At 45.4% G+C, this 23,410-nt stretch overlaps 3 protein-coding genes across 3 annotated transcripts; all 3 read left to right on the top strand.

Moving 5' to 3' along the window:
* The first annotated feature begins 968 nt into the window (after positions 1 to 968).
* Positions 969 to 2,239, top strand: LOC101948552 (olfactory receptor 51G2-like). Its single transcript, XM_005311793.4, has one exon. It carries the CDS (start codon positions 969 to 971, stop codon positions 1,989 to 1,991), a length of 1,023 nt encoding a protein of 340 aa, XP_005311850.2. The 3' UTR covers positions 1,992 to 2,239.
* A 3,391-nt stretch (positions 2,240 to 5,630) lies between these two features.
* LOC135984302 (olfactory receptor 51G2-like) lies at positions 5,631 to 8,094 on the top strand. Its single transcript, XM_065599221.1, has 2 exons — positions 5,631 to 5,807; positions 6,822 to 8,094. Exon 2 carries the CDS (start codon positions 6,862 to 6,864, stop codon positions 7,795 to 7,797), a length of 936 nt encoding a protein of 311 aa, XP_065455293.1. The 5' UTR covers positions 5,631 to 5,807; positions 6,822 to 6,861; the 3' UTR covers positions 7,798 to 8,094.
* A 12,695-nt stretch (positions 8,095 to 20,789) lies between these two features.
* On the top strand, positions 20,790 to 21,725 carry LOC101930805 (olfactory receptor 51G2-like). Its single transcript, XM_005312754.2, has one exon. The coding sequence runs from the start codon at positions 20,790 to 20,792 to the stop codon at positions 21,723 to 21,725; it is 936 nt and encodes a 311-aa protein (XP_005312811.2).
* Positions 21,726 to 23,410: the final 1,685 nt, after the last annotated feature.

Below are 23,410 nucleotides of genomic sequence, written 5' to 3'. Positions count from 1 at the left end.
ATATATATATATATAAAGAAAATTAGGCAAGGAAACCATGCATGGCGGTGAACCCCCACCTCCCATGTGCCAGCAGGCAAACCCTCAGCCTCACCCCTTCCACCTGAGGCCCCACCCCTTCCACAACACCTCCCCATGTTGCCAAGCCAGCCCCCCACAGCAGCAATAGACCGTGACCCAGACTAGTGCCGAGGTCAGGAGCACCCCAATCTTCCCAGCCTCCCCCCTCCCTGTGTGTGGCACAGCCCCAGCCTTTCCGGCCATGGAGCGTGGGGGCTGGGCAGCCACGCGGATCCAGCCGCCAGCCCCAGCCCCAGACCAAGAGCAACCTGCTTTCCCTTGCCTTCCTTAGCCTCTGCCCATAAGGGAGACACATTAACAAATAGCTTCAATGCAGGACAGATAAATACAATGACCGTTTTCACTGTGCACTTGCCATGTGTTTACACACATGTCATGGTACAATGGGCCACAGTCCAAAGTGGAGGGCCAGAAAGGTTGTCAGTGGAAAGGTAACAATTGTAAAATCGCACAGTTCTCAAGTAGGCTGCGGAATTCCCCATTACAAGATATCAACGGGACCAAGAGCTTAGCAGGTTTCAAACAGGGACTGGATGTTTATATGGGTAAGCATAAAATCCATTTACAGTAGGGAGGACTTAACAGAAAAGCTCTTAGAAGGGCTCTAAACCTTCCTAATTTATACTACAATATATGTCTAATGAGTGGGTCTTGGGGAGCAACTTTCCTTGGGAGCAGGTTATCTCATAGTTGCCGATTTCAGAGCTTCTTTCACCTACTTCTGAACCATCTGGTACTGGGCATTGGATACGAGCCAAGATGGACTACAGGTCTGATCTAGTCTGGCACTGCCTATGTTCCTATCAATGGTGTAAATCCAAGACCATGCTTTAGCTTATCTTCCTTGAGCTCCCGGGAATCTCTAGACTTGCACTGAGCTCAGGAAAATGTTTCTTAAATATCATCTAGTCTCATTTTTTTCCCTCTCTTTCAGTAAGGATATTTCAAAACTCCTTGGACCTGTCCAGTACATTATGTCAGTTGTCAATGACACCAAATTCAGCTCTGCAGTGTTCCTTCTCACCGGGATACCTGGGCAGGAAGACGTCCATCTCTGGATCTCTATCCCCTTCTGCTTAGTGTATATTATTTCAATAGTAGGAAATTCAGTCATTCTGTTCATTATAAAAACAGATCAAAGCCTCCATGAGCCCATGTACATTTTCCTTTCCATGTTAGCCATCACAGACCTTGCCTTATCGATATCCACCATGCCTACAACACTGGGTATATTCTTGTTTAACTCTAGGGAGATCAGTCTGGATGCTTGTTTTGCCCAGTTGTTCTTCATTCACTCACTTTCATTCATTGAATCATCAATACTCCTGTTGATGGCCTTTGATCGATTCGTTGCTATCTGTAACCCACTGAGATATGCTTCTATCTTAACCCTGCCGAGAATTGGAAAGATGGGACTGGTGTTTGTGCTAAGAGGGGTGGCTGTAATATTTCCACTCCCCTTTCTTCTTAAACGGTTCCGATATTGTCGAGCCAATGTCCTCTCCCATTGCTACTGCCTGCACCAAGAGGTCATGAAGCTGGCTTGTTCAGATACCACAGTCAACTACATCTATGGCTTCTTCCTTACAGTCTCCATGGTGGGATTGGATTCACTGTTCATCTTCCTCTCATATGTGATGATCCTCAAAACAGTGCTGAAAGTTGCGTCCCATGGAGAGTGCCTTAGGGCCCTGAACACATGTGTCTCCCACCTCTGTGCTGTCTTGCTCTTCTACACACCAGAGATTGGCTTGGCTGTGATACACAGATTTGGGACAGGCTCTCCTCCATTGTTCAAGGTTCTCCTGGGCTACATCTCTCTGTTGGTCCCGCCACTTATGAACCCAATTGTGTACAGCGTGAAAAGCAAACACCTTCGTGCGAGGATAATCAGGGTGTTCTTCAAGTGAAGGGTCAGTTCATCGCTTGGCTCCAGCCCCAGTGACATGGGAGATGAAAGACACAGGCCATGACCACCCATTCTATTCAGGACCTTACATCCGAGATGACATGATCTACTGAACTCCACTCTGTAAAGAGAGGTTCAGACCGGGTATAAGGCCTGGAAGAATGTGAGAGGGGCTGGTGAGGGAGGCTAGAACACTGGGGGAAGGAGACCAAGGCAGGTAGTAGCTTTTACAATGTGTCTGTGTTCCTGGAGAGCCAGGGGACCAGTGTGATGTTTGCTTATAAAGAGCTGTATCCTTGCCTGCTCCGACCTCAGAATTCCTCTTGATAGAGTCAATAAAGAGAAGGGATGTGGATGTTGTTTCCCATTACACCTGGCCTGTCACTGTCCCATCTCTCGTTAAACATTCATGAGCCAGGGAAAAAGCTGAGAGCTGTTCTGCAATTCCAGTCCTTGCCCTTCCTGAGCGCTCTGGGTACTGCGTGATCCATGAGCGCTGCAACAGCTGTGCTCAGCATCTATTTCAGTGAGACAGTCACCCCCCTTTCCCTCTGCCTTCAGCCAGGTGCATGTGACTGAGTCGTGTCAGAGATATGATCAAAGCAGGAGCCCCAGGTGCTGTCACTTAGGCAGCTCCTCCCTCATTGATGACTGCGCACTGCGTACCTGATGAGTCCACCCGTATCTGACTGTAATGTCACCGAGGCAGAGGAGTGCTGCGTGTGTTTTTAGGAAATGGGGAAACCTTTGTGAATTAGGGAGCCTATACAGAAAGGATGGGCTCCACCTAAGCCAAAATGGAACCAGCTTGCTGGCGCTTAACATTAAGAAGGTCATTGAGCAGTTTTTAAACTAAGGGCTGGGGGAAAGGTGACAAGAGTAGAGGAGCATGTCGTTTGGACAGCGACATCCATTAGGGAGGATAGACTAATGGAGATTCTCTATGTCCTAGTAAGGAGGAGATGATGGAAGATGATAAAATACAGGTAGGATCTGTTGAGAAACAATCAAATAAAAAAAAAAGTCCCATTCAATTACATCGTGTAATGCAGAAAGCTAAATAATAAGATGTGTGTACTAGGGTGCCTTGTATTAAATGAGGATATTGATATAATAGCTATCACAGACTCTTGGTGGAATGAGGATAATTAATGGGGCACAGTAATACCAGGGTACAAAATATATTGAAAGAACAGAATAGGTCCTGCTGGTGAGGGAGTGGCACTATATGTGGAAGAAAGTATACAATCAAATGAAGAAAAATCGTAAATGAACCAAACTGTACCATAGAATCTCTATGGGTGGAAATTCCATGCTCTAATAATAAAAATATAGTGGTAGGGATATATTACCGACCACCTGCCCAGGATGGTAATAGTGACTGTGAAATGCTCAGGGAGATTAGAGAGGCTGTTAAAATTGAAAAAAAAAACCCACAATAATAATAATGGGGGATTTCAACTGTCCCCATATTGATTGGGTACATGTCACTTCAGGATGGGATGCAGAGATAAAGTTTCTTGACACCTTAAAAGACTGCTTCTTGGAGCAGCTAGTCCTGGAACCCACAAGATGTTGTGAAGGCCAAGTCTATAACAGGGTCCAAAAAAGAACTAGATAAATTCATGGAGGATAGGTCCCTCAATGGCTATTAGCCAGGATGGGCAAGGATGGGTTTTTTTGCAGAAGCTGGGCATGAGCGACAGGGAATGGATCACCTGGTGATTACCTGTTCTGTTCATTCCCTCTGGGGCACCTGACACTGGCCACTGTCTGAAGACAGGATAATGAGCTAGATGGACCTTTGGTCTGACCCAGTATGGCTTCTGTAGAGGTGGATAATAGCCCTGTCCTGCCTCACAGAGGTGGTGAGAAGGTAAATACATTCAAAAAGTTATGTGTGAATGATGGCCTGATACACAAGAGTCCTGGCAAGAGACTAGGGCAAAGTAATGCACACTGGAAAACATCATCCCAACTAAACATACAAAATGGTGGCTCCCCTTAGCTGTTACCACTCAAGAAAGAGATCTGGGAGTCACTGTGGATCGTTCTCTGACAACTTCTGCTCAATGTGCTGCCGCAGTCAAAAAAATGAACAGAATGTTGGGAACCATTAAGAAAGGCATAAATAAAGAGACAGAAAATATATTGCCTCTATATAAATCCATGGTATTCCCACATCTTGAATCCTGTGTGCAGTTCTGGTTGCCCCATCTCAAAAAAGTTTCATTTGAATTAGCAAAAGGACAGAGAGGAGTAACAACAAATATGTAAAGGTATGGAACAGCTAGCAGAAGAAGAGAGATTACAAAGACTGAGACTATCCATCTGGAAAAAGAGATATGATAGAGGTCTACAAAATCATGAGTGATGTGGAGGAAGTAAATAAGGAAGTGTTATTTACCCCTTCACAAGAGCCAGAGATCACCCATTAAGTTAATAGGCTGTAGGTTTAAAACAAATAAAAGAAAGCACTTTTTCACACAATCCACTGCCCGTGGAGCTCATTGCCAAGAGGTGTTGTGAAGGCCAAAACTATAACTGATCCAAAAAGAATTAGGTAAGTTCCTGGAGGTCCATAAATAGCTATTAGCCAAGATTATCAGGGACACAGCCCCATGCTCTAGATGTCTCTAAACCTCTCATTATCAGGTGCTCCCCCTGTCATACAGCTGGAATAGCCCCACCCTAGCAGATATCCAGGGGCTGCTCTGTTTGGGAGGCCGATGGAGGCTAGTGCTGCCACCTACGGGTGTGGTCCTGTAACATGAGTGATAGAGGCCCATGGTTGGAGCTAGAGCTGGGCTGAAAAAAGAGGTATTCTCCCCCATGAAAAGTATTGACCCAAACTAAAATGTTTCCCTTTTTATCCATTGTTGTGGGGTGAGGATGAGTTTTCATAGACAGCAGATATTTTTTCTCTGAGTGCTAAGTTGCCATGAGGATGCCCATCTGTAGCTGCCTGGATCCCAATTATCCCATCTCTGTGCAGCCCCCTCCACCCTGTACAACACCCCCTTCAGCAGATCCTGCAGGCAGTGGGTACTGCGAAAGGCCCTGGTAGAAAATTTCTGATGAACCAGTGCTAACAGGGAGCTGGAGAGGGTCCTAGAACAGTTGTGGAGGGCCAGAGATTGTGGTTGGGTGGTCCTAGCTACCAGGGGATCACTAAGATCTGTGTCTAACTGTGGGGATCCCTGGATCTTGGGTCCCCCTTTTCAGTCCTCAGGGAGAAGGAAAAGGAACCCCCCTCCTTGAATGATGCGAGGGAAATTCCCAGGTAGGGAGCCATGTGGAATCTCCCCTTCCTGGCCTGCAACTTGGGTTTGTAATGCAGGAAAGGGGGCTCCCAGGAAGAAATCTGGTCTTATATTATTATCATTCTATTTTATTACAGCAAGATCACAGCTGTGACAGCATCATTGTTACTAGTCAGCCGTCCACGAGGTAGCCCAGTGAATAATCAGAACCACACATGCAGTGATGACAACCCCGGATTCCAAAAATAGAGCCTGTGGGAGGGCTTCCGCTGCAGTCCAGTTGGGTAGGATCACCTTGCATCCCCTATGATTTGGCCTCCTGCCGTTTCCCTTTGGCTGTGACAGGGTTAAAGCTGGTGCACACTAAGCCAAGCAGCTGAGCTTCCCTAATGGCAAAATGGCCCCCAAGGGAATGTGCAGACATGCTTCATAAAGACAGTTGCCTCCCTATCTGAACTGATACGGCCTGCTGCCTGTGCAACCTGTCTGATGACTCCTTGTCCTTTTGGGTGAAGACCCCTGGTATCAGCAGCTCCCCTTCCATCAGGAATTGGGTACGTTGGCAGGTTTCACTATCTTTAAAATGCAATGTGAAGGGGAAAGGCTGCAAGCTGTTTCCATTTTCAGATATTCTGTGCAGTGGCCGAGGACTCAGCTGGGCTGTCGAGGTGTCTCAGTGATGGGGTTGGAGGGCAGGCAGCGCTAGATAGCTTGGGAAGCCCTCCCCGACATCTGCCCATGCTTCAGGCTGAGTTATTCAAGCTACACAAAAATCTGACATGCAAAGTGAGCTCAGAGTGTTAAAACCCCGATGCCCCGAGTCAGGATTTTTCAAGGGCTCCCATTTCAAGAGGTGTCGTGTGCTCTGGGCCCGATCCTGCCAGGGGCTGTGCAAAAGGAGACCCCACAGAATCTCAAAGGAGACCCCATGGAATTCAGAACCTGGTCCTAAAAATGCTGCCAAGAGGCAGTGGTATAATTTGGACTCTCAGGAGTGGAGAAAATATACAATGAGTCTATGAAACATGTTTATAAATAGTTTCAATTCAGGACAGATAAATACAACGTCCATTTTCACCAGGCACTTGCCATGTGTTTCTACACATGTCATGATACAATGGGCCACATGCAGAAGTGGAGGGCTAGAAAGTGTGTCTATGTGAAAGTCACAATTGTAAAATCACACAGTGCTTAAGTAGATATCAGTAGGGCCAAGAGATTAGCAGGATTCAAAGAGGAACTGGATGTTTATAAGATGTACCAGTGAGATTTTTTTTAAAGTCTTGGAAGGGCTCTAAACCTTCTTGATTTTCACCACAAAATATGGCTAAATAGTGGGTTTCTGGGGAAACTTTCCCTGGGAACAGGTTAACTCAGAGCTGCCTATTGCAGGGCTTCTTCCACCTTCCATTGATCCAGTCTGGCAGTGCCTGTCTTCCTATCAATGTAAATCAAAGACTATATTTTTGCTGATCTTCCCTGAGCTCCTGGGAATCTCTAGACTTGCACTCAGAGCAGAAAGATGTCTCGTTAAATATCAGCTCGTCTCCTGTTCTTTTTCCTTTCAGGAAGGGAAGTTCAAAATTTCTTGGACCTGCCCAGTACATTATGTCAGCTGTCAATGAAACCAAATTCAACTCCGCAGTGTTCCTTGTCACCGGGATACCTGGACTGGATGAGGTCCATCTCTGGATCTCTGTCCCCTTTTGTTTCATGTATGTTATTTCAATAGTAGGAAATTCAGTCATTCTGTTCATTATAAAAACAGATCCAAGCCTTCATGAGCCCATGTACATTTTCCTTTCCATGTTGGCCATTACAAACCTTGGCTTATCAATAGCCACCATACCGACGATACTGGGTGTATTCTGGTTTAACTCTAGGAAAATCAGCCTCAATGCCTGTTTTGCTCAGCTGTTCTTCATCCACTCTCTTTCATTCATTAAATTCTCTGTGCTCCTGTTGATGGCCTTTGACCGTTTTGTTGCGATCTATGAGCCGCTGAGATATGCTTCTATCCTAACCATGCAGAGAATAGCTAAGATGGGACTAGTGTGTGTGCTAAAAGGAGTATCCACAGTGTTCCTGGTCCCCTTTCTCCTAGAACGGTTCCGATACTGTCGAGCCAATCTCCTCTCCCATTCCTACTGCCTGCACCAGGACATGATGAAGATGGCTTGTTCAGACATCACCATCAACAGCATCTATGGCTTGTTCATAATAGTCTCCATGGTGGGTTTGGACTCACTGCTTATCCTGCTATCATATGTGATGATCTTCGAAACAGTGCTAAGCATCGCATCTCATGCGCAGTGTGTCCGGGCCCTGAACACCTGCGTCTCCCACCTCTGTGCCGTCCTGCTCTTCTACACACCAATGATCGGCCTGTCTGTGACACACAGATTCGGGAAGGGCTCTTCTCCCTTACTTCAGATTCTCCTGGGCTACATCTCTATGCTGGTCCCGCCCCTGATTAACCCAATTGTATACAGTGTGAAAAGCAAACACCTTCGGGGGAGGCTAATGAGGACATTCATCAAATGAACGGTTAGTTTATCTCCCAGCTCCAGTGCTAGTGACATGGGAGACAAACACAGGCTACCTGGACCCTAACACCTGAGCCGACATGAGTTACTGATATTCACTTTGTAGAGAGAGGTTCAGACGGGCTTTAAGGCCTGGGGCTAGCTGAGAGGCACTGATGTGGGAGGACAGTGCACTGGGGGAAGGAGGCCAAGGCAGGCAGCAGCATTTACAAAGTGACTGTGTCCGTGGAGAGCCAGGGGACTGGTGGGATTTTGCCCCATTAAGAGCTGTACTGGTCGCTGCTGTGACCTTAACATTTATGTCAATGCAGTCAATAAAGAGAAGGGATGTGGATGTTGTTTCCCATTATACCTGTCCTGTCACTGTCCTGTCTCTGGTTAAACATTCACAGGCCATGAAAAAAGCTGCCGAGCTGTTCTGCAGTCACAGTCCTGGCCCTTCCTGAGCACTCTGGGTTCTTCGTGAACCATGGGTACTGCACCAGGTTTGTACAGGGCCATTCAAGGGGCACGGACACCCACCCTTCCCTTACGCCTTCAGCCAGGTGCTTGTGACTGTGTCTTGTCAGAGACATGATCAACGCAGGAACCCTAGGAGAAGCCATGTAGACAGCCCACCCCTGCCATCAGGAATGGCAATATACAAAAACCTGTAGGAGAACACTTCAACCTCCCTGGCCACACAATAGCAGATGTAAAGGTAGCCATCTTACAGCAAAAAAACTTCAGGACCAGACTCCAAAGAGAAACTGCTGAGCTCCAGTTCATTTGCAAATTTGACACCATCAGATCAGGATTAAACAAAGATTGTGAATGGTTTTCCAACTACAGAAGCAGTTTCTCCTCCCTTGGTGTTCACACCTCAACTGCTAGCAGAGCACCTCACCCTCCCTGATTGAACTAACCTCGTTATCTCCATACTGATTTATACCTGCCTCTGATAATTTCCATTACTTGCATCTGATGAAGTGGGCATTCACCCACGAAAGCTTATGCTTCAATACTTCTGTTAGTCTTAAAGTGCCCTAGGACCCTCTGTTGCTTTTTACAGATTCAGACTAACATGGCTACCCCTCTGATATCTGGAGTATTGTGTCCAGTTTTGGGCCCCCCACTACAGAAAGGAGGTGGACAATGTAGGTCAATAGAAATCATTAGGGAGGTGGGGCACATGACTTCTGAGGAGAGGCTGAGGGAACTGGTCTTATTTAGTCTGCAGAAGAGAAGAGTGGGGAGGGATTTGATAGCAGCCTTCAACCACCCAAAGGGGGGTTCCAAAGAGGATGGAGGTGGCAGAGGGCAGAACAAGGGGCAATGGTCTCAAGTTGCAGTGGGGGAGGCCTAGGTTGGATATTTCACTAGCAGGATAGTGATGTACTGGAATGAGTTACCTAGGGAGGTGGTGGAATCTCCATCTTTAGGGATTTTTAAGGCCTGGCTTGAAAAAGCACTGGCTGTGATGATTTAGTTGGGACTGGTCCTGCTTTGAGCAGGGGGTTGAACCACGTCAGGTTTCCCTCCCCACTCTCAACTCTGGGGTACAGATGTGGGGACCCACATAAAAGATTCCGTAAGTTTATATTTCACCGGCTTAGGTTAAAAACTTCCCCAAGGCACAAATTCCTTTCCTTGTCTTTGGACAGTATTGCTGCCACCACCAAGTGATTTAAACAAACAACAAAGGGCCACTTGGAGCTCCATCCTCCCTGCCCCAATCCCCTTCACCCCCTTTCCTGGGGAGGCTTGAGAATAATATACCAACCAATAGGTTAACAAAGTGAGCGCAGACCAAATCCCTGTTTTTTAGGACACTGAAAATCAATCATGTTCTTAAAAGAAGAACTTTATTAAAAAAAAAGTAAAAGACTCACACCTGCAAAATCAGGATGGAAGGTAACTTTACAGGGTAAATAAAAAGATTTAAAACACAGAGAATTCCTCTTTGACTCTGCTTCCCAGTTACAAAACAGGAATAAAATTACCTCTTAGGCTAGGGAAAATTCACAAGCAAAACAAAAAGATAATCTAACACATTTCCTTGCTTAGTTGATCTTTTTGTAATCTTAGATGCTCATTTCAGGTATGTTTTTAGGAGATGTTTTTTCCTGCCCTGGTCCCTATCTCTGTCCGAGAGGGAACAAACAAAGAGAGCACAAACAAAACCTCCCCCCACCCCACAGATTTGAAAGTATCTTCTTTTCCCATTGGTCCTTCTGGTCAGGTGCCAAGTAGGTTAATTGAACTGATTAACCCCTTACAGGTAAGGGGATTTTGTACCTCTGGATTTTATGTTATTGCATACATAAAGGTTGTTACCCTTCCCTTTATATTTATGACAGACCACATGACCTCTTGAGATTTCTTCAAACTCTAAACTTCTATGATTAGCACAGCACCCTTTGATGAGGGAGTTCTGGGCCCCTCCTGCAGCTCGGCAGTAAGAGGGGGAATCAGGACGTGCTTTCAGAGAGTGAAGGATCTGGAGAGTGTTGGCTGGGCAAACAGAACCCTGCTGGGCAGCCCCTCGGTCTGATCCTGATCTTCCACCTGCTCCATGAGCAGTGAGAGCCGCTCTAGCACTGGATAGACCTCACACCCTGCATCCAAACTTCCAATATCAACAAGTTTGGGGTTAGCTGGATCTGGGCAAGGGGGTTGATTGGGGCCCATAGTGAGCTAGCAGCAGGCATTTGGAACTGGCCTTGGGTCACACTCCATTCTAGTAAAAATGTGTATGTCCTTGTTTACCTGGTATGTTCATATCTCATGCTGGAACAGGTGGAGGAGTCCCTATGAGCTGTATCTGAGGAACCAGTTGGGACGGTGCCTCCCATAAGGCTTTATGGAATATGCTTATGAATGTATATGTGACATTACTGGAATATCTTTTAGGCTACATATTGTCATGTAACATATCTATGTAAAGGTTATGATCTACTTAATGTATTCATCCTATTTGTATGCATGTATCAATTTTGTATTCAAAGTTATGAATATTGGTTGTGTATTGGCTTGATTTTAACTAGCCTCGTAGAGCATTTGGTCAGCTTCTTGAGAAAAGTGCAAATTAAGTGCCCAATCAAAAACCACTTACGCCAACAATGAACTTGAAGATGCCAATCCACATCGGAGCCTTCCCAGGAATGTGGCTTGGCTGCTAAAACTGAGTCATGCATGGACATGTGACTGGCCCAGGCGACTCCAAAACTCCATCTTGGAGCTGGGATTCTACAAAGAGGGAGGGAGGGGTATCCACCCGCAAGAGAAAGTCTATTTAAACTCCTGGGAGACCCTTCCATTTTTTCTTCAGCTGGCTCAAGAGATACCCTCTCCACTCCCACGGATACCTGAAAGAAACTGGATCAAAGGGAGGTCGGGGGGAGAAGGATTGATGGACCCAGACTAGAAAGAGACTAGTCTGTAAAAGGAAGCTTACTGGACCTGGTGAGGTTTTATTTGTATTCAGTTTCTTAGACATAGACTTGAATGTTCTATGTTATTTTACTTGGTGATTCACTTTGTTCTGTCTGTTACTACTTGGAACCACTTAAATCCTACTTTCTGTATTTAATAAAATCACTTTTTACTTATTAATTAACTCAGAGTATGCATTAATACCTGGGGAGGGGGGTGGGGCAAGCAGCTGTGCATATCTCTCTGTCAGTATTATAGAGGGTGAACAATTTATGAGTTTACCCTATATAAGCTTTATACAGGGTAAAACAGATTTATTTGGGGTTTGGACCCCATTGGGAGTTGGGCATCTGAGTGTTAAAGACAGGAACACGTCTGTAAGTTGCTTTCAGTTAAACCTACAGCTGTTAGGGGACGTGGTTTAGACCTGGGTCTGGGTTTGCAGCAGTCTAGCGGGTCTGGCTCAAACCAGGCAGGGCACTGAAGTCCTAAGCTGCCAGGGCAGAAAAGCAGGGGCAGAGGTAGTCTTGGCACATCAGTTGGCAGCCCCAAGGGGGTTTCTGTGATTTAACCTATCACACCAGTGCATCTGCAAGACAGTCACTATTATGTCCAGCTATCTGTGGTGTAACCCTGTTCCTTAAAAGAGGAGACTTTGTAGGCCAGTGCAGAGGGAAACAGCATCTCTGCCACTGATGGACTATGTGACCAGAAACGTCCACTAAGTAACCCTCAGTGCTTTCGTTTGTGGGTGCATTGCTTGAGATTTGGCCAGAAACACTATATATTGGGATTTTACTGCAAGTCTCATACTATTTCCTGTCTTTCTTAAAGCCCTGAAGGGTTAAAATCCATGTGCATGTTATATAACAACCTGGTATATGAATTATGCCAGCTCTTTTCCAGACCCAAAGTCCAGAGTTTGGTCTGGAGACCAGAGGCCTAGCTAATAGTGATCAGCTATGAGAAAGTTGGGGTAAACAAAATAACATTGCCTTTGCTAAGATCTGCTTGGTCAGTAGAAATGCCAGATGTTGAAGCAATAACTGAATAATTATGTTTCATCCAATGTTTCAAATTGAACAAAGGATCCCTGTTCCTATTGTGTTTCTCTTGAAGGGAAAACAGTCTTCCCACAGATCCAACCTTGAGTTTATGAAATATTGGCACATGTCACTATAATAATATGGCATCCTTCCACCTCCCTTCCAAGGGACCAATGCCCTGCCTTAAGACATAAAGGAGACAATCTCTATTTTCATATGCTTTCACTGTTTCTTTGTTTTATCCCCTAGACATGTACCTGTCGGACAATCAAAGGAGTTACTCTGTTCCTATGGACCCCAAATCAGAATTCAACATATATATTTTATACTAATAACATTTTATCAAAGTATTAATCAAATGTTAACTTGCTAACTTGAGACCATGGGCGGAGACATTATGTAACCTGTTAACCATTGGCTATTGTGCTATCTTGTCTTGCTGCAAAACTTAACCTGGGGTGTGGAACTGCCTACCCCGTCACCTTCCCCCCCCCATGGAAAATCTATATATTTCATTGTAATCAATTGATTGACAGTGTCTCTGAGCCTAATGAGCCAGGTGACACTCCGCCAGCGCTGTGTGTAATAAACCCCTATGCTTTGACCTCTACACGGTGTGGATTTATGTCCTTCAGCCCCAACTTCTGGGATCAAGTGACTGTGTGGGAATCTGAAATTTCAGTTTTCTGAAAAAAGTTTCTTTAAAAAAATCAGTTGCAGAAAACTTGAAACAGGTGACCCCAATGGCTCAGAAACCAAAGGAAAACGGAAAAGAAACTCACATAATGATATTTAGAATTATACTTATTTTTAAATCAATCTCATGATTTTTTTAGGTGATTGACTATACTTGCTGACTGGGGCTGGGTGAAACTGTATACCTAGTTCCAAAGCAAAAGTTACAAAAATTAACAATTTTTTTTCAAAGTACATCAGTAAGCCTGCAAAACCATAAGTGGGACCCCTGGACAATTGAGGTGCTAAAGGATCACTCAAGGAAGATGTTGCTGCTTCAGAGAGGCTAAATGAATTCTTTGCATTGGTCTTCACTGCAGAGGATGTCAGGGAGATTCCCACACCTGAGCCATTCTTTTTAGGTGACAGATTTGAGTAACTGTCACACATTGAGGTGTCAATAGAGTTGGTTTTGAAACAAACTGACAAATTAAACAATATTAAATCACAAGGACCAGATGTTATTCACCGAAGAGTTCTGAAGGAACTCAAATACCAAACTGCAGAACTACTAACACTTTCGTATGTAACCTATCACTTATATCAGCTTTTGTACAAGATGATTGGCAGATAGCTAATGTGCTTCTGATTTTTAAACAAGAGGCTTTCCTGGCAATTACAGGCCAGAAAGCCTAACTTAAGTAACAGGCAAATTGGTTGACCATCTAGTAAAGAACAGAATAATTAGACACATAGATGAACATGATTTGTTGGGGTAGAATCAACACAGCTTTTCAAAGGGAAATCATGCTTCACCAATCTATTACAATTCATTGAGGGGGTCAACAAACATGTGGTCAAGGGTGATGCAGGGCAAATAGTGTACTTGGACTTTCAGAAAGCCTTTGACAAGGTCCCTCACCAAAGGCTCTTAAGAAAATTAAGCAGATATGGGGTAAGTTATGGGGAAATGTCACACAACAGGTTCTCTCCTGTATCAGCAACTGGTTAAAAGCTAGGAAACAAAGTGTAGGACTAAATGATCGGTTTTCAGAAGGGAGGGAGAGGTAAATAATGGTGAACCCCAGGGGTCTGTACTGGGACCAGTGTTGTTCAACATATTCATAAATGAGGTTGGTGGCAAAATTTGCAGATGATACAAAATGCAGTGTCTGGGCAAGCAAAATGGCAGATGAAGTTCAGTGTTGATAAGTGCAAAGTAATGCACATGGGAAAACATAATCCCAACTATACATATAAAATGGTGGGGTCTAAATGAATTGTTAGCACTCAAGAAAGAGATCTTGGAGTCATTGTGGATAGTTCTCTGAAAACATCCGTTCAATGTGCAGCTGCAGTGAAAAAAAGCTAACACAATTTTGGAAATCAATAAGAAAGGAATTGGTCATGAGACAGAACATATCATATAGCCCCTGTATAAATCCATGGTATACCCACACCTTAAATATTTATTTTTAAATTTTGGTTGCCTCATCTCAAAAAACCCATATATTTCCATGGGAAAATACAGAGAAGGGCATCACACATTTTGGGGTATGGGACTGCTTCCATATGAAGATAGATTAAAAAGACTGGGACTGTTAAGTTTGGAAAAGAAATGAGTAAGCGGGTATATGATAGAGGCCTAATCCTGAGTGGTGTGAAGAAAGTGAATCAGGAAGTGTTATTTACCCCTTCACATGAATAAGGGGTTACCTAATGAAGTTAATAGGCAGCAGGTTTGAAAGAAACAAAAGAAAGTACTTTTTCACACAACACACAGTCAGCCTGAGGAACACACTGCCAAGGGATGCTATGAAGGCTAAAAGTATAACTGATCCAAAAAGAATTAGGTAAATTGATGGAGGATTCATAGATTCATAGATTCTAGGACTGGAAGGGACCTCGAGAGGTCATCGAGTCCAGTCCCCTGCCCTCATGGCAGGACCAATTACTGTCTAGACCATCCCTGATAGACATTTATCTAACTGACTCTTAAATATCTCCAGAGATGGAGATTCCACAACCTCCCTAGGCAATTTATTCCAGTGTTTAACCACACTGACCGTTAGAAACTTTTTCCTAATGTCCAACTTAAACCTCCCTTCCTGCAGTTTAAGCCCATTGCTTCTTGTTCTATCCTTAGCGGCTAAGATGAACAAAAAGAAGAACAGGAGTACTTGTGGCACCTTAGAGACTAACAAATTTATTAGAGCATAAGCTTTCGAGGACTACAGCCCACTTAATTTGTTGGTCTCTAAGGTGCCACAAATACTCCTGTTCTTCTTTTTGCGGATACAGACTAACACGGCTGCTACTCTGAAACCTGTAAGATGAACAAGTTTTCTCCCTCCTCCTTATGACACCCTTTTAGATACCTGAAAATGATAGGTCCATCAATAGCTGTTAGTCAAGATGGTCAGGGATACAGCCCCATCCTCTGGGTGTCTCTAACCCTCTGACTGCTGGAAACTGGGAGCAGATGACAGCGTATTGATCACTCGATAATTGCCCTGTTTTGTTCGTTTCCTGTGAAGAATGTACAGGCTATCGTCAGAAGACAGGACACTGGGCTAGATGGAACAATGGTCTGACCAAACATGGCCGTTCTTATGTTCCTAAATTGTTCCACTCATGGAGGGACTACTGCAGACCAGCCTTGTCTCAGCTGACATAGCCACCCTAGCAGACCTTCAGGGGCTGCTCTGTGTAAGAAGCTGATGGGGAAGGCGAGTGGTGCCACTTAGGGTCATAGTTCTATAGCACGAGGGACAGAGGCTCATGGGCTGAGCTAGAGCTGGGCTGGAAAACAGAATCATCCCCCCCCCCCTGAAAAATTTTGATCCAAACTAAAATGTTTCCTTTTCATCCTTTTTTGGGGTGAGGTTTCATACAGAATGGATAATTTTTCTCTGTACGCTCAGCTGCCATGATGCTGCCCAGCTGTCAGGATCTCCAAAAGAAATTGGAAGTTTTTCATCTGCCTCTTCCTTATAACATAAATGAAGGTTGCACTGACCGAGTCTATGGCTGCACTCTGGGTATGGAAAAGTCTAAACTTCCCAACCAGTCTATGGCTGGGGTATTGTGCCCATCAACTACTCTAACCAGCCTTCCCATCTCTGTGCAGCCCCCTCCACTCTGTACAACGCCCTCTTTAGCAGATCTTGCAGGCAGTGGCTGCTGTAACAGGCCCTGGTAGCACACCCCTGATGAACCTGTGCTAGCAGGGAGCTAGAGAGGGTCCTAGAGCAGTTGTGGAGGCCCAGAGATTGTAGTTGGGTGGGCCTATCTAAGAGTGGATCACTGAGATCTGTGCCTAACTTTGGGGATCCCTGGATTCTGGGGGTCACTGTTTATTCCCCAGGGAAAAGGGAAGGGATGCTATGAAGGGATCTCTCCTATGAGAACAATCTGAGGGAATTTTCCCTGTAGAGATCCTTGTGGAATCTTTCTTCCTGGCTGCACCTTGGGTTTGCAATGCAGGACAGGGGGCTGCTGGGGAGAAATCTGAATCTATATTTATTTATTTATATATTTATTTCAGCAAGACCACTGCTGTGACAGCATCATTGTTACCACTTGGCTGCACCCAAGGTAGTCATGTGACTAATCAGAACCATATGAACCGTGACGACAAACCCGGATTCCAGGAACAGAGCCGGCAGCAGTGCTGGTGCTGCAGTCTGGCTGGGTAGGATCACCACACGACCCCTGTGATTTGACCTCCTGCATTTTGCCCTTGGCCGTGATGGGGGTTAGAGCTGGTGCACACTAAGCCAAGCAGCCGAGGTTCCCTAATGGCCAGGTGGCCCCCAGGGAATGTGCAGACATGCTTCATAAAGACAGTTCCCTCCCTATCTGAACAGATACTGCTTGCTCCCCATGTAACCTCTTCGATGACTCCTTGTCCTTTAGGGTGAAGACCTCTGGTGTCAGCGGCTCCCCGTCGAGCAGGAATTGGGTATGTTGGCAGGTTTCACCATTTTTGAAATGCAAAGTTTAGGGTAAAGACTGCAAGCTGGTTCCATTTGCAGATGTTCTGTGCAGTGGCAGAGGACTCAACTGGGCTGTCGGGGTGACTCAGTGATGGGGCTGGAGGGCAGCACTAGGTAGCATTGGAACCCCTCCCCTACATGTAGCCAGGATCCTAGGTAGGCTAGTCAAGCTACACAGAAATCTGAGATTCAAAGTGAGCTCAGATTGTTAAAAACCCAAGTCCCATTTCTAGAGGTGCCGTGTGCTCTAGGACCGATCCTGCCAGGACTGAGCGAGACGAAACCCTGCAGAATATCAGTGACTAGTTCCCAAATCGCCTCAGATTTATTTGCTCCTGAAAATTGTATCAGCAAATGCATTTTTAAAGGTTTTATTCTCTGGCTTGATTGTGAATGCAGGAATCCAGAGCTGTGTTGCTGTGTGGTAATAGGGCTGATAAGTCATATTTCTCTTTCCTGATTGGCTGAGGGATCCAGGTTTTCTACCCCGTAGATACCCCTCAGAGTTACAGGATTACTGGCATCTCTGGTCTCCGAGTGCCAGATGTCAAGCCTTGTAGCCTTCCCTGTGATGGGGCCAGATGTCAAGCATGGGGTGGAATCCCACGAACCTGCCATCCTCAGACGGGACCCTTTGTAGCCTTCGCTCTCATGAGGTGGAAATTCAGGATCCTCCACCCTCAGGCTGGGTCCTGGGCTACAGCACACTGCGGGGGGACTGTGCTTGTCCAGCAGGTCCGAGTGGGTTCGGCACCTGTGGTTCTTCCCTTTCAGAGTCTGTGAACAGTCATGAGACAAGTGACCAGCCAGCCTTCTAGACCCAAAATACTGTTTAATCTGAACTGCAGGAATAAAGTATAACATGGGAGAATAAGAAGTTCTCTGACCCCAAGCCCTCCCACTCTGACGGGGTCCCAGGCAGGCCGAGAGCCTTCAGATTTCCCCAGCGGTGTCTGTGCCTGTCAGTTTGAAAATTTTCTCAGCAACAGCTGCCCGACCTCTGGACAGACTCCCAGCGCTGGCAAAACAAGCTGTGTAACATGGCTGGAGCCTGGAAATAGGCTCTTCTCAGCTTGTAGCTCCGGTGTTGTCTCCCAGCTTCTCTGAAGAGCTTACTGAGAGATGGCTTTTCTTGATCTCTTGCTTCCCTTCCTGCTTGTTCTCCACCAGCCTGCTATGAAACTACGAAGAGCCATAATACAGCCATAACATAAATATCCCAATAGTTAACCCTATGTAGCTATACAGCAAAAAACCCCAGAACTGGGTTTAACACACACATTCATTGTAGCAGCTCAGCTCTATGTCAGTCACAATGCTGGTCTCGGGTGCTAAAGATTTTATGAATACAGGAAATAGACAGTCAGAGAGAGAGAGAGAAACTACTTACCTGTGGGAAATGAAGTTGCATTTCCATGAATACTCATGCATATGACTTTCAAATCCATTTCCTGCAAACCCTCATCGTGCCTCAATAACAGGTGCTGGGGTTACTATGTAATAGAAAGTGAGAGCTCAGGGAATAAATATTTTCTATATTGATCCGAATGTCTGTTACCACTCCGGATACAGGCTACAGACTGACAGACGAGAACCAGTCAGCTATTAATCCAGAGACAGAGGAGCTACTAGACTTTTGTTTGCTGACAAGTGACTGGATGAGGGCTGAGACGCTGTGATCTTATCAGGTTCTGAAGAAATCCAAATGACAGATGCTACATTTTAAGTCCCACTCTAACCTGAGAAATCACCTCTGAAAGAAGATCAGAAGCGAAAGAATGGGTTGACGTATAGATGTGTAAATGTTATGCCATTTCATTGTAATACAAAAATTACAAACCAAACATTCATGACATGCCTGTATATCTAAGCAAGAAGCAGAGTTGTTGGAATCTCTATAGGAAGGGGCAGCAGTAACATTACTGCTTAATGGCTTTGGCTTTAGAAAGTATCAGGGGTAGCCGTGTTAGTCTGTATCTACAAAAACAACAGGGAGTCTGGTGGCACCTTAAAGACTAACAGATTTATTTGGGCATAAGCTTTCGTGAGTAAAAACCTCACTTCAGGTTTTTACTCACGAAAGCTTATGCCCAAATAAATCTGTTAGTCTTTAAGGTGCCACCAGACTCCTTGTTGTTTTTGGCTTTAGAAAGTATTTCAGAAGTGCTCCACATACTGTTTGCAATGGGTTTGTGCTATTAACTCTTTGTTTGGTGAACAGTTGTATGATACTGTCTCCTGGTAACTGAACAGAAGCTTTTTCTAATGCTTACATTCAGGGTTGTCCATTCAATCACTCTCCAATACATGTGCAAGGACATAAGAGCATAAGAGTTTCCAAAAAGTCCTGAGAGACCAGAACCACTGGTCTGTGTTTTAGCAAAGAGTAGAGCTGAGGTGCAAGAAAGAGGAGTGTAATAGTTGCAGTGGGGGAGGTCCAGGTTGGATATTAGGAAACACTATTTCACTAGGAGGGTGGTGAAGCACTGGAATGCGTTATCTAGGGAGGTGGTGGAGTCTCCTTCCTTGGAGGTTTTTAAGGCCCGGCTTGACAAAACCCTGGCTGGGATGATTTAGTTGGGAATTGGTCCTGCTTTGAGCAGGGGGTTGGACTAGATGACCTCTTGAGTTCCCTTCCAACCCTGATATTCTATGATTCTATGATTCTAGTGGTTGTAAGCAATTTACGCCCCTTACATTTTACATGAGCATGGCTGACGTAACTTGCACACTCTGCTGGATATTAGAGCAAACATAGTTTTTGGAGGATTTACCCATTCTTGCCACTAACCCCTCCCTCACCCAACTGAAGTAACAGTCTGTGTTAGCTTGTAACTTGCCAGATATCTACTGACCCTTGCATGGGGAGAGGATGCAGTTCCTGAGAGCATGATGAGAGGCCTGTAGGATGATGGAACTCTTTGGATTCAGTCAACCCTGGGCAGGCAAAGCACCTCAGCTTCAGATTCTTGGGGCTCTGAGTATATCACCACGAGCACTTGTTAAGGGAAAGTTAACAGAGCCCAGTTCACACATGTAAATCTGAAGTGCGGTAGTTTAAGTCAATGTTATTGAATGAAAATCCTAGCTCTAAGAATGTATCCTATCTGCTGCAAAGAGGAAGTGGGTTAAGTTGGACTTTCAGGCATGGAGAAAAAATATATAGTGAGGCAATGAAACACATTTATAAATTGCTTTAATGCAGAAGAGATAAATACAATGACCATTTTCCTCATGAATTTCCCATGTGTTTACCCACATATCATGATACAGTAGGCCACACTCAGAAGAGGAGGGCCAGAAAGGTGTCTGTGGTAAGGTCACTATTGTAAAATCATGCAGTGTTCAAGCAGGATGTGGAACTCCCAGCCACAAGACATCATTGGGCCAAGAGCTTAGCCGGATTGAAAGAGGGACTGGATGTTTATGTGGGTTACCAGAAAATCCAATTCCAATATTGAGGGTTGTTTTAAAAAGTCTTGGAAGGGCTCTAAACCTTCCTGATTTACATCACAAAATATGTCTAGCTAGTGGGCGTCAGGGGGAAACTTTCCCTGGGAGCAGATTATCTCAGAGCTGCCTATTACAGGGCTCCTTCCACCTTCCTCTGGAGCTTCAGGAACTGGCCACTGGATACTGGACTAGATGGACAGCAGGTCTGATCCAGTCAGGCAGTGCCTATCTTCCTATCAGTTATGTAAATCCAAGACTGTTCTTGATGATTCTCCTTGAGCTTCTGGGAGTCTTTAGACTTGAACTGAGAGCAGAAAAATGTCTTGTTAAATATCATCTACTCTCCTGTTCTTTTTCCTTTCAGGAAGGAAAGTTCAAAACTCCTTGGACCTGCCCAGTACATTATGTCAGCTGTCAATGACACCAAATTCAAATCTGCAGTGTTCCTGCTCACCGGGATACCTGGGCAGGAAGACGTTCATCTCTGGCTCTCCATCCTCTTTTGTTTCATATATGTTATTTCAATATTAGGAAATTCAGTCATTCTGTTCATTATTAAAACAGATCTAAGCCTCCATGAGCCCATGTACATTTTCCTTTCCATGTTGGCTGTCACGGACCTTGGCTTATCGATAGTCACAATACCAACGATCCTGGGGATATTCTTGTTTAACTCTAGGGAGATAAGCTTTGATGCCTGTTTAGCCCAGCTGTTCTTCATCCACTCGCTTCAATTCATTGAATCCTCCGTGCTCTTGCTCATGGCCTTTGACCGCTTCGTCGCTATATGTAGCCCGCTGAGATATGCTTCCATCTTAACCCTGCAGAAAATAGCCAAGATGGGACTGGTGTGTGTGCTAAGAGGGTTGGCTGTAGTATTCCCAGTCCCCTTTCTTCTAAAACGGTTCCAATATTGTCGAGCCAATATCCTCTCCCATTCCTACTGCCTGCACCAGGACGTTATTAAGATGGCTTGTTCGGACATCACATTCAATAGCATCTATGGCTTGGCTGTTACACTCTTAACAGTGGGTTTGGACTCGCTTCTCATCTTCTTCTCTTATGTGATGATCCTCAAAACAGTGCTGAGCATCGCGTCCTCCGTGGAGTGCCTCAGAGCCTTGAACACTTGTGTCTCCCACCTCTGCGCCGTCCTGCTCTTCTACACTCCAGAAATTGGCTTGTCTGTGTTACACAGATTTGGGAAGGGCTCTTTTCCCTTGCTTCAGATTCTCCTGGGCTACATTTACTTGCTGGTCCCGCCTCTGATTAATCCAATCGTATACAGCGTGAAAAGCAAACACCTTCGTGAGAGGATAATCAGGGCGTTCATCAAGTGAAGGTTCAGTTCATCACCTGGCTCCAGCGCTTGTGACACAGGGGACAAAAAACACAGGCCATCTAATCCAACCTGGACCCTTGCATCTGAGATGACATGATCTCCTAATCTCCTCTCTGTAGAGAAAGGTTCAGGTGGGGTCTAAGGACAGAGGCTGGTGAAGGAGGACAGCTCACTGCGGGATGGAGACCAAGGCAGGCAGCAGCATTTATAGAGTGACTGTGTTCGTGGAGAGCCAGGGGACCGGTGGGATGTTGGCCCATAAAGAGCCATATCAGTGGCTGCTCCCCTTTCAGAACTCCTGTCTATACAGTCAATAAAGAGAAGGGATGTGGATGTTGGTTCCCATTTGTCAAGGCTGTTTCCCCACTTTGAACTTTAGGGTACAAATGTGGGGGCCTGCATGAAAACTTCTAAGCTCAACTACCAGCTTAGATCTGGTCCGCTGCCACCACTCCCAAAATGTTAATTCCCTTCCCTGGGTAGCCTTGAGAAACTCTTCACCAATTCCCTGGTGAATACAGATCCAAACCCCTTGGATCTTAAAACAAGGAGAAATTAACCATCCCCCCTCCTTCCTTCCACCAACTCCTGGTGGATCAAGATCCAACCCCTTGGATCTAAAAACAAGGGAAAAAATCAATCAGGTTCTTAAAAAGAAGGCTTTTAATTAAAGAAAAAGGTAAAAATCATCTCTGTAAAATCAGGAGGGAAAATAACTTTACAGGGTAATCAAACTTAAAGAGCCCAGAGGAATCCCCTCTAGCCTTAGGTTCAAAGTTACAGCAAACAGAGATAAACACTCTAGCAAAAAGGTACATTTACAAGTTGAGAAAACAAAGATAAAAACTAACACGCCTTGCCTGGCTGTTTACTTACAAGTTTGAAATATGAGAGACTTGTTTAGAAAGATGCGGAGAACCTGGATTGATGTCTGGTCCCTCTCAGTCCCAAGAGCCAACCACCCCCAAAACAAAGAGCACAAACAAAATCCTTCCCCCCACCAAGACTTGAAAGTATCTTGTCCCCTTATTGGTTCTTTGGGTCAGATGCCAGCCAGGTTACCTGAGCTTCTTAACCCTTTACAGGGAAAAGGATTTTGGAATCTCTGGCCAGGAGGGATTTTATAGTATTGTACACAGGAGGGCTGTTACCCTTCCCTTTATAGTTATGACACCATTACACCTGGCCTGTCATTGTCCCGTCTCTGGTTAAACATCTATGAGCTATGAAAAACGCTGCAGAGCTGTTCTGCAGTCACAGTGCTGACATTTCCTGAACGCTCTGGGTGCTGTGTGATCCATGGATGCTGCACCAGCTGTACACAGGAGCTATTCAAGGGACAAGGACACTCACCCTTCCCCTATACCTCAGCCAGGGGTTTGTGACTGAGTTGTGTCAGAGACATGATTAATGCAGGAGCCCCAGGAGAAGCCATTCAGGTAACACCCCCTGCACCCCTGTTGATGGCTCTGTACACACCACACGCCTGCTGATCCCAACCCCAGATGGCCATAATGCCACCAAGCCAGAGCAGAGCTGTGGTGTGAGTTGGGGTCTGATACACAGGAGTCCTGGCAAGAGACTAATGCAAAGGGGTGAAAACAGGCCTCAGCTTCCCAAGAGAGGCACGGTTAGCTCCGATCCCATCTCCAATCGGATCGGAGCTAACCGTGCCTCTCTTGG

Source organism: Chrysemys picta, chromosome 1 (assembly GCF_011386835.1).
Source record: "Chrysemys picta bellii isolate R12L10 chromosome 1, ASM1138683v2, whole genome shotgun sequence".
Lineage (NCBI taxonomy): Eukaryota > Metazoa > Chordata > Testudines > Emydidae > Chrysemys > Chrysemys picta.
Note: the sequence above shows the minus strand (reverse complement) of the source record. Positions and strands in the feature narration are given on the sequence as shown.

Excerpts from the sequence above, each read along its gene's own strand:
- LOC101930805 (XM_005312754.2), top strand. The coding sequence starts at position 20,790 with ATGTCAGCTGTCAATGACACCAAATTCAAATCTGCAGTGTTCCTGCTC.
- LOC101948552 (XM_005311793.4), top strand. The coding sequence starts at position 969 with ATGTTTCTTAAATATCATCTAGTCTCATTTTTTTCCCTCTCTTTCAGT.
- LOC135984302 (XM_065599221.1), top strand. The coding sequence starts at position 6,862 with ATGTCAGCTGTCAATGAAACCAAATTCAACTCCGCAGTGTTCCTTGTC.